The 12,018-nt window shown below is 39.0% G+C and overlaps 1 protein-coding gene across 1 annotated transcript in view; it reads left to right on the top strand.

The window, feature by feature from the left end:
* LOC126198745 (myrosinase 1-like) overlaps positions 1-12,018 on the top strand; it is a 92,586-nt gene that overhangs the window by 54,700 nt on the left and 25,868 nt on the right. The window contains exon 8 of the mRNA XM_049935295.1: positions 5,889-6,037. Within this exon, the coding sequence (XP_049791252.1) occupies positions 5,889-6,037 (149 nt within the window). The remainder of the gene's footprint in view (positions 1-5,888; positions 6,038-12,018) is intronic.

Below are 12,018 nucleotides of genomic sequence, written 5' to 3' on the forward strand. Positions count from 1 at the left end.
ACTTTCTGTCAGGACTGGAGAACAACAAATTACTTGATTTCTTTTTCTACTAGCAGGCAGAATTCATGGCTACATTTTCCACACTATCACATTTGGCTTGCATAGTGGGATATGTAAAGATGTTTTTCAGGAAGGGTACTACACGAATACGAGTCAGAAGAGTAAACTCCAGAAATAACGCACCTGTATGATGGTCTTAAAGGGTACGGAAAAATGCAGTGCAATGAACGGTTGGACTGAATAACAGTAAACTCACGGTATTCATTAAAAATTACATTATGTGGCGAGAAAATAAGAAAGGGGATTGGGGAGGGCGGTTGGGGGGGGGGGGGCGACAGATGATACCTCAGGGGTATTAGAACCTTTTTGGTCATTACCTCAGCGGTGTGCTGGTAGGCTTCGATGCTCGGAGGTAATCAGCTGTTAGTGTTAACTTCGTTAAATTACGTCGAGTAAGACGACTGGCGAGTGATAGAATAAAATAACTCGTCGATTATGTTGATTTCCCTATACCTTATGGGTTTCAGCACTCACTGAATACTTACCTGGAACGTTTCCTAGTATCAATAAATGATCTCGATAAAACTTGACGGGTGTCTACAAGAGGCCAAATAATGCAATACGTATTTTGTTGTTTCCGCCCACTTTCAGTTTTAAGGGATAAAACACACCCCGATAGGTAATTTGGGGTATTAGGTTTGGAGGGAATGTTTTCGAAATGGTGATATGTACAAATGTGCCTCACACAAAAGTTGATGCTTAATTAACGTTCTTAAAAATGTATGCTCTAATTTTTTAAAATACTCCACCAGTATTAATGAATTTTAAAAATGAAAACTTTTGTCAAAACATAAATTAAAGGAGCTTTGAAGCTACATACGTCCATGTGTAATAAAGCTGGGTTCTGAGACACCACTTTTGGAAAATAAGCAATACACAATGTGCCTTCAGAGTATTTTCAACATATCTAATTAAAATACTCATAATATAAAACACCATAATATAAAATATTCATAACTGATTAAAATATACATAAAACATCCGTTATTTGTCTGGTTATTTATTTTACTTGTATTTCTTTTGTTTTAAATTGTTATTTTACGTTTTTATTCATTTTTGTTTCCTATTTTGTTTTTTAGTTTACCTTTTAACATATGTGTATTTTTTAATTGAAAATAATAAATAACTCACATTATTATCGGAATTATTACAGTGGTGCTAACCTATAAAGAAATGCTTAAAACATAACGTTTGCTTACACTATGCGCGTGAAATGAAGGAAATTTCTTCACGTAACATACATGACAGAGAACGAAATACACGTAAAACAAAGTTCATGAGAATTTCAAGTTTTTGCGCGTGAATCTTTAAATATCCTGATTTGTATTAGTTATCTTTCAGTACACTGGTAAGCCTTGACGCAGACAAATGATTATCTGTTAATGACTGCAGCTTGATAATATTATTTCTCAAGTGGAGACCGACATTACAATCATTCGATGGAACTATATCTGAAAATCTACTCACAAAGTTCTTCCCACATCGAAAGCTGTACACATCTCACGACTGTCCCTGCACCGTCAAGTCCGTTGGGATGTTGGAGGAACTTTGTGAGAAAATTTTTCAGATTTAGTTCTGTTGAATTAGTATGATGTCAGTCTCCACTCGAGAAACAATGTAATCAAACTGCAGTCACTTGTACATAATCAACTCTCTAAATGTCAAGAACCTTAATTACGTTTCAACCTTTATATGAGAAACATTTTTCACTTACCACCGTTTCGTTGGTATTCTTTCCAAATCCAATTACCTTTCGGGGTGTGTTTTACCCCTTAAAAGTAAAATTGGGCAGAAACAATAAAATACTTATTACATTATTCTGCTCCCTCTACACAGCCAACAGATTTCATCAGAATCGTTTATTGACATAGAATATGAAAGTCTATCAAGTTCCATTTATCACCCCAAGACTCATTAATTAAGTGTTGGAAGCAATAAACTGCATACAATAAATTGTCAAAGGTGGAACTGACCGTGTTTGACTGGTGTAATCATAAAATTTCTTGACACTACCTCCCTTATTTCCGCTGGCCGTACCCATTTACATAATTATACTAAGCTCTTTGCCGATTTAGCGAATTTTGCACGAAATCACTAGAACCGTACAGTTCCCTAATTCCAATTAAGAACATTTGTAGCTGGAATCGACATTATTGATTGTATTTTTTTCTGAGCACTGTAAAGAAATTTCCTTCTGCATGACAAAAATTAAGGTTTCGACAGGTAAGAACAATGTTTTCTTACGAGGTATGTGCGAGCGAGTTGATTAAAAACTGTGAAGGAGAAGCTATGTAACACACGCTGTAGAAACTAGGTATTTGTCAAGGAAGACGGCTCCGAAAAATCTTTAGTAAGGTTAGGGTCACATCTTAGTTTCAACCAAAGGTAACCCCATAGCTCCGACACATGAGATATCTGCCGAAATTCAACACAATGAGTGGTGAACCAAAAGCCTTGGAAGAACTTAGATGTCCATTTGTGTTTCTAGTAATTTTGATATATTTTGTGGAGCTTATACTGTGGTACTGCTCCCGTTGTATCTCAGTTCCTCTTAGTAACCTAGGCAGTGTATAAAAATATTTCCTGCGTTTCTCTGTTACAATCGTACAGATACGTGTAACGTCTACTAAGAGGCCAGAGAGTCTGAGATGATATCAGTACATCCATTGTGGATAACGAAGATGATATTCGTACAAGTATGCTGTCTAATAGTTCGAATATTGAGAATTACCCGGACTGCTCATTGAATGCTGACTTCTTTTTAGAGGTCTTTGGCACCGTAATATTACCTAGTTTGTGGGCTATACGTTCCGTTTTAGCGAATAATATGAAGCAATGTTACCATCTGTTTATGGAAAACGATCTGCTGAGTCTTCTAAATCAAAGTAACGACGACGATTTCTTCATGCCCAAACCAGCTGATTGTGGTTGAATAGATAGTGGCGGAGATGAGCTTGTATTCAAAATGTTGGTGAACCGTCAAACTCTGAACTACAAAATGCATATCAAGATATTGATGTTACCATAGCTTCTTCTTCCAATTCCGAATAAGAGACTAAGAATACGCCTGGAGAATCTGATAAAAGACACAAAACTGATGATTTTAGAAGGAAAGATGCCGATTAGGACCCCAGAGTGTACAGTTTCGATAACAGTTATTTCGGTTGTAAAAATTCATCAGCCGTATACGACTGCTTCCAAGTTTCTATTTAGCCAAGGAACTGTAAACTGCATACTTGAGCAATGTAATTTATGTTACGAGTACCTCTGCAATGTCGTCAGTGAAAAATCAGGACTGATACTTTGGAAAAAGACAAAAAATGATGAAGGTTACTGTTTCCTTGTTGTAAATTTTATGATGGCTCTAGTGAGAAGAAATAAAGTAAATTGTTATCGGACCAACGATCCGTGACTCTCTACTCCAATTTATGCACAAATCATGCCAAGAGATTAGTGCCTTCTGTACTACGACTGTTAAACTTCGTTGATAATAGTGGCAAAATTTGTAAAATAAGGGGAATTCTGGATCATTTCCGGATTCTTTCCATCTCCTCATAAATTTGTGCATTGACGAAAGTTTGGTTCTGTACAAAGATCGTGTCGTTTCCAAACATTACCTTCTATTCAAAGGTTATAGATTAGCATAAAGTGTTATGTATTCTTTGTAGTTACACTGGAAATATCCTTGACTTTATTATTTGCGTGGGTGCAGCAACGTACATAAAAGAATAAAATTATCTTGGTGTAAACGTTGGAGTACCTGGAAGAGGCAGTGTCCTAACTTTGTTAGAGCGATACCTTGGTAAAGCTCAGACACTGTAAGTTGACAATTGGTGCACTAGCCTGGTGTTACTTGCATATCTACATGACACAGTGACTAATGCTTGTGGAGCAGTAATGGAAAACGGTACATGCATGACTGCTGTATCCAAAAGAAAAAAGAAAATGACATCTGAGATCGAGTTTATGTTGTCAGACAAACTTCTTCCTCTCGAGTGACAGGACAATCGGTAAATCAGGTTGCTTTCTAATTGTAGTGTCACCGCCAGACACCACACTTGCTAGGTGGTAGCCTTTAAATCGGCCGCGGTCCGTTAGTATACGTCGGACCCGCGTGTCGCCACTGTCAGTGATTGCAGACCGAGCGCCGCCACACGGCAGGTCTAGAGAGACGTCCTAGCACTCGCCCCAGTTGTACAGACGACTTTGCTAGCGATGCTACACTGATAAATACGCTCTCATTTGCCGAGACGATAGTTAGCACAGCCTTCAGCTACGTCATTTGCTACGACCTAGCAAGGCGCCATTACCAGTTTATATTGAGATTGTAAAACATGTACCGTCAAGAGAGATGTACACCAATTATGGATTAAAGTTAAGTATTCCAGCAGCAACGTACCTTATTCGCTATATTAATTACATTGTCCTGTTCCAGACCTCACGCCAGTTTGCGTGACCTTAAACGCGTGCATTTCGGCCTCCTCTAGCAACACGGTGTTGGCTCTTCTGCCACCACAACACAAATCATCATAAAAGCGAAATCACAGCCGTCGGCAGAAGCGGCATGAAGCTAAATTCAGTAGCCTGTTTACGAGAAACTGAAAATTAGTATAAAATATTTCTTCATTTTGTGGAGCTGTCTCTTGCTGAAAGCGCATGTGTTATATAACTAGACGAGATATTTCAGTATCTCAATTTCAGTAGAAAACTATCAAGGAGATTTTAGAGATTCACCACGGACCGCAAACAGAGGGATGTCGTGGAAGGAGATCGGCTGGTCATGCTAATCCCTTACCCCAAACTGAGAGCCAATTTATCTCGCTAATCCCAGGAACTTCGAAGAAGAAGACCGCAAAGAGGAAATGTATTGTACGCGCAAAACATGACAGACGGAGTGATTCTAGGTACAATTGTATAAAATGTTATGCACCTTTACATATGAATCATTGTTTCGGAAGATGCAGCACTTTGAAGTTGTACTAATGTAATAACGTATGTATTTTTTTGTCTCCTAATAAAGTACAGTTTTTAAAGACGGTAAGTATTTCTGTATAAATATTACAGAAAGAAAGAATTTAACATCATAGTGCTACATTTTGCGTCCTAATTTCTGTCAGTAATAGCAATAGACTGCTGAATCGCATAAACACACACCACTAGAAAATCAAGCGCACATGGCAGGCGGCCGTTCAGATTAAACTTGCAATCACATGTTTAAGTAGACCACCCACGCATTTCATCTTCGTAAAGGGAAATGAAATACAGTACATCGGATACCATATTTTGGTAGGAATTCATTGATGTCTACGAAGAGAGAGCCAGCATATCTTGATTTTTTGTTGTTCCATTTCGTTCTTTGTATACTCGATAGGCGTTGCAAAATTTCTCTCCTCTTCAATTTCTTCAACTTGGAGTGATGCTGATAACCATCGTCTCCATTCATTTGTTTTACGTATTCAAATCTTTGTCTTTCTGTACAGTTTTTTCTTTCCACGGAGTAGACTAGTGCCACGAATGTTACTCTCTGAAGTCTTCAATAATGTCGTTATCATCCAGTACTTTTTTCTAGTAAGTGTTTTGCACATATTCCTTTCATCCCGAACATCTGTATGTCTTAACATTTCAGTCCAGTTTCAGTATCCTTTTGTACCACAGTTTGCTTGCTACTAAGCACATAAAATTAAGTTACAACACTTATGCATTCTGCCTACTGAACTCACAGGTTCTGTAAACCCCTCTTTACCTTTCAGCTGATGCTTACCGTAAAGTGTTCTCATTTCATCCGATCCGTGCCCAAGCAGGCTTTTCTTTCTTTTTTAAAATTTTAGGTTCAGCTGACTTCATCGGGATTAACACTTATACAACCACCATCGTCGAGCCTGGAGACTCTGGTGGTGTGCCGTCCTTTGAGCTGGACACCGGCGTCATCAGGTACCAGAACGAATCTTGGCCGGGCAGCTCCGCGTCGTGGCTGAAGGTACGTGGAGGGCGTTGTTTTGTAAACTTAGCTGGTACTAATGAGAACAGTGTCAGGAACCAATCCTCAGATGATACTGCAGACGTCATGATATTGTTGACTGGCATGTATACTGATGGCACAAACCACTAAATATGAAATCTCTTCACAGTGTGTGAGATGTGGGTGGTTGCCTTTAACTGTTTGTGTAGGTGTGATTTATAACAGTGCACGGTCAGCTGTGTCGAGTTTGTGTTCTCGATAACTGAGAGAGAGAGAGAGATGAAAAGGGACAGGGAGATACGGAGGACGGGGAGAGAGCGACGGACGGGGAGAGAGAGAGAGACACAGAGAGAGAAACGCGCTGCCGGTACACACCTTATTCTTTCCGAATAGGGAAACCGAGCTTAATGTTACCATCAACCAGACTTGACACTATTAACAGTATCTTCTGACAACCCACGTATAGACACTATAGAGAGATTACTTATGGAACCCTGGAGTATGGTGCAGCGTCTGCTGGTGAGGAACTTGAACCACACACAAAAGTTCACATGCAAGCGTACTTGATAATACTGCGTGAAGAGTCTTTTCCACAAATTGCATTAAGACAACATAGAATACAGACATGTGTTGTGTATGGACACACACATCACTCTGTGTCCTGAGTTATGACAGTAAATGAAAAAACGCGCCTGGAGATAGTCTACGTAAATCTCTGTACATTGTTCTGCACTGCTAGACTGGAAATTGATTCTTAGTCGTCCAGTACGACAGTTATTTGGCTCTTCCAAGAAAAGCGACTGCCTCCACCACGAGCATGGCTCGCTTGTCAGTTTACAGACAAACTACATCTTCCCAGAATTTCCCGTCCAGTTCCCGCATGTAAGTAGATAAAATGACTTCACAGAGAACATGTTTATGTAGTGGAGCTATTTTCAGTTTATTGATTACTTATTTGGTGTAGTTGAGTGAACTTTTATGTAACGTATGTTCCTGTGAACAACGGCTGAGAAGGGCTTAGTTCGTAAGTGTGACGTCAGTGATTTAGTGTCGGTTGAAAGGTATTGAATTAGTAAAGGTGGTATCTTGCAGCTGTCTGCCGTTGACAGCATACTGTGAAGCCTTGCAACCTTGTTGTAGTCATTTGGTGGTGAATTAATGAATGACCAGAAAGTTGTTTCGCTTCTCTCATCATTTATTGTGATACTAGTAGACTCCGTAAATCTCTTCCATTCAGGAAATGCTGTCACTTATAGAGTGGGCTGCACAGGATACAGCCACTTACCACTCACGCACAAGGCACCTTGCAAGGCGAAGCCAAAATATATGATGGAAACTGATCATGTTTAAATCTAGAACACTAATCTGCTTAATACATTACTTGATTTGTCTTGAATTATCTCAAGTTCTATAGTGTCTAGTAGGTGACCTACTTCCGTTACAGATGGAACCAACGTAAGGCTGTGAGCCTCTTCAGATGTTGAGAGAGCGGAGGCCGGGGCGATACATTTGATACCCTGAAGCTGTGAAAAGCATTCCAGCCGCTGATAGTGGAGACAATGAAATCGGCATTGACGTATACGTATTGACAGCATGTCCCATTGGGGCAGGTTGTTCAGTGTAATAAACGGTAGACAGCTCCGGCTGTTCAGCTCTTTTACATAATAACTCATTTAATAACTGAAAATAAATACTTAATAAAATAAGAATCACTATATAAACAAGAGCATATTCCATGTAGAGTTAAAGTACTTTGTGAAAAATGAACTATACAGGCGCGTCTTCCATTGCATTCCACTGATTTATAATGCGAGCTGCGTAAGGTTCGGTATAGCTTTGTGAAATATAAATATCCTATAGTTGTCTTTTGGGACGTAGTGCGGCAGAGAGAATGGGAAATTTCCTACTCACTCATCTTTTTGCAGACATTTGAAGGAGAGAAGTGCGTGACGTCTATCCGTCAACCTATTTTCTGTGACGCTCATAGCCTCCAAACCCCCCCCCCCCGTTTTTTCATCGTGTTAGACGCTTGTAACACTATGCGTCCCTTAATATGGATCTACGGAACTTCGACATGTTACGAACATATGATATTCGTTTTTAAATCACGTCATTTAACAATATACATTCATTTTATACCATTAAAACACATTTTAATTATCTGCTCTTTTTATAGGCCCTGAAACGCAGAAACTAAAAGTCCTTGAAACAAAATAAATAACACATTTTTTGTCGAAAACTGAGTGTAGTTTAATTTCGTACTAGGAAGCATTTCAGGGAAAAGCCATGGTTTCCGAGACGATCAAGAAGAACACAAGAAACTGACCTTTACCGCCTGACATCCCCAAGACTTTTAGTATGTTATTCATTACACACCATCAATCACTGTACAAAAGTTTACGGCTACACAGATTTTTTCCCCTAATTTGCTTTATGTGACTGGGCTAAAAACACTGCAAGGAAAAGCGTTTTGCTTCTGCGTTTCAATAGGTGTAATTCATTTACAACTGCATGACGTTATCTGTGCACTGCACTGCAGCTTCTACACTCTAAACCATTTGGCGTTGGAACGAGTAGTTTCGAGGCACTTTTTGTGTATCAAAGGGAAAACCCAAAGATCAACCCGACTGCTCGGTCTAGAGGCAGAGCGCTTTCAGACGAGTTTTGTGCCTACAGAGTACTAACCCCTGTGTGAACCGATAGTTGGGCATTTTTCTGGTGAGAAGAAAAAAGAAATATTTCAGAATTCGGATAGACAACAACTGACAGAATGAGTAACTTAACAAACAGTTATCCACAGTGTACTGTAACAGCTTAAAGCAAGTCTTCCAGTCTCGATAGCATACCAGTAAGATTCCTTTCACAGTATGCTGATCCAATACTTTGACACCTTTCCTAACAAGAGACCCTAAACCGAATTGCGTGCCTGTGTTGTAAGCTACAGTTGTGGGAGTGGATTCTTGAGTCCCTGTCTGAAATGTCACAGTGCGTAGTAATTGGTGGAAAATCATTGAGTTAAACAGAATTGATATCCGATGTTCCCCAAGCAAGTGTATAGGTCCTCTACTGTCCCTCATCTACATAAACGATTTAGCAGACAATCTCAGCAGTTCTCTTAGATTGTTTCATGTGATGCTGTCATTTACCGTCTAGTAAAGACATCAGATAAACAAAACTTTTTTTCAAAATGGCTTAGACACGATATCTGAATGGCGCGAAAAGTGGAAATTGTCTCTCGATAGGGAAACGTATAAGGTCATCCACAGGAGTTCGAAACCCGTTAAATTGCGGTTACACAATAAATCACACAAATTTAAAAGGTCTCAATTCGACTAAACACTTTGGAAAATCTTAAACTGGAACGATAACATAGATAACATCGTTGTTGGTACAACGCTTAGAAGATGCAACAGGTATGCTAAAGATACTGCCTCCACTACACTTGTTCATACTCTGCTAAGGTAGCACTGTGCTGTATGGGATCCTTAAGAGATAGGATTAATGGAGGGCATCAAGGGTAGCTCATGTGGTATCACCGCGAAATAGGGAACAGAAAGACGCGGATATGATAAGGGGGCTGGGATGACAATCATTAAATCAAAGGCGTTTTTAGATGCTTCGAAATCTTTTCGCGAAATTTCAGTCAGCAGGTTTCCCTTCCATTTGCTTCCCCATACTACAACTCTGGGTGTCCTAAACCACTGATTAGCAAAATCAGTAAATACAATAAATCTAGACACGCTCAGAAATATATCTGACTAGTTTCACTAACGTGTGAATGTTTGTTGTGTATCTGGTGGAGGGTAAATTAAACACTCGGGAAAATGTAATGAGGATTTTATCCTAACGGAGCTGAAAAAAAAAAACAAAAAAACAAAAAAAACACGCCGATTTCTACGGCCATTATTTACATTCCTTGTGATTTTAGGTATATGGGCATTAGCCCAAGGTCTGTTGTATCTATTGTAAACAAAACCTTCGTAGCACAATGGTAAGCTTTAATTTACCCAAGCATCTATCTTTATTCATGTGGAAAATGTGGCGTTGCAAAATCGATTTTTTTTATGCTCTCTGTATACTGGCAGGGCCCTGTATCCTCCAGTTAACTTTGTGTACTGTCTTTTAAATATCGACTTAGGAAAACTGTATTTCGCATTAAAATCCACGGAAACTCATAATACACGGCTTCCATGGGAACGCCATGAAAAGGTAAACTTCACAGTAGACAATCAAGTACGGTCCAAATAAGGGCCTGCGAAACCCGCAGTTAAGTGAAACTTAAAATTTAACACGCTGATAAAACTGAATACCGCTGCAGCTTATTAGGTAAATGGTACAAGGCTGCCGGAATTAACACGGTGGTTTTCGCATCAGTGAATCTTTCATTGTATTATACTTGACAATAAACTAGCCCATTACTGAGACGTACCCCACATTGTCGACTGTACTCACGAGTCAGTATGAGGGAAGCTTCCATATTCCTTATTCGGAACTAAGTCTTCCAGTTTTGTCAGCATTCAGAAAAAAAACATTTGACGCTGTTCCGAGGCTACTTTCTTTATGTACTTGCACAATTTCTGTTCAGCTCTGCTGTTTATAAATCTGCCTACGGATCAGATTTGACGCCTTCTCTCCCTTCGAAAACCGTCGGCTATTCCTATTTGTAAACTAGCATCAGTTATTGGCGTAGTTTCAGACAGCCATGCGTGTAATTTAGTTCAGTATTTTTAGAGGCCCCTAATAATGACTGTTTCTCTTCCTGTGCAATCCGTACGTGGCCGAAATGTTACTCACTCACTACAAAGAAAAAAATTCTATCTTGCACTGTCTCCTAGCATTGTCACTCCAGGGCCGTAAAGAAGTTTCCCTACGTGTTAACTGCGACATACGTCGTTCGTTTACCGTATTTATTAGTGCTCTAACTTTCTGGGATTTACCAGCAGCCACGTCTGGCACCTACACGTAACAAGTCTAACCCCTATTGGCTATACTCGCTTCTTTGCATCACACTAGCTGCGACTGCATTAATCTACGAAGCCGACCCCCTGTAATTCACCACATACATGTCCTTAACTTCTTAACCTTGTAATTTTAACAAACATAACAAAAGAAGAAATTAAAAGTACGAACATATTTACATATTCGTCTCCAGATCTGTTCGCATGAACAAGTAGAAAAAAAATCACTAAATTAATTATTCACGGCATAAATATTCTAATGATATTTTTTCGTAAGAAGGTCCACGGCCTCCAGCAATTTTGTATAAGAAAGCACTATATCTAGTAGACTGCACAATCATATACTTTATTCATTGTGCGATTGGCCAATGTCGACAGTAAGTCGTTTTCAAGAACCTAGTAAAGAATTCATGAACATTGGCGAGTATTACATTAAATATATACATCATGGAAAACAATTAAACATGACAACAATTGTGCTTAAATTTTATAGAACCAGTAATTCTCACTTATATATAAATATTATGTGATGTGTCAAATTTGTTGTGGAATACAGTCGAAAAGTCATACCATGTGCGAATCCATATGTGGAGCAATTAATCTACGTTAATGACTAAGAACGAAAACATCTTACTACAAAAATACAACCACGTCATATGTCAACCACAAGACTCCCACACACAGACTGATGCTGTTCTAATTTGGATGATAATCAATGACGTACATCTTTGTGTACTATATTATTTGTGGCGTGGCAATAAGAGAAAATTGACCTTATGTACAAAACCAGTTCTCAGGAAGCATATGTAACATCAAATCGATTAATGAAGCGTGTGTTACACAATCACAATGGTATACGTGAAAGACATGGGTTATAAAATAATATTTAAACATATTGCAGACACAAATCCAAGTACGTAATTTAAGTGACAGCCAGTACGAAATGGTTATAAGAACGACATAGCGTGGCAAGGACGAAATATTTATAATAAAATAGCTACCAGAAAGGGGTGCATTCTTTCACCCTGTTTTTCTACAATG

This window comes from Schistocerca nitens, chromosome 8 (assembly GCF_023898315.1).
Source record: "Schistocerca nitens isolate TAMUIC-IGC-003100 chromosome 8, iqSchNite1.1, whole genome shotgun sequence".
NCBI lineage: Eukaryota > Metazoa > Arthropoda > Insecta > Orthoptera > Acrididae > Schistocerca > Schistocerca nitens.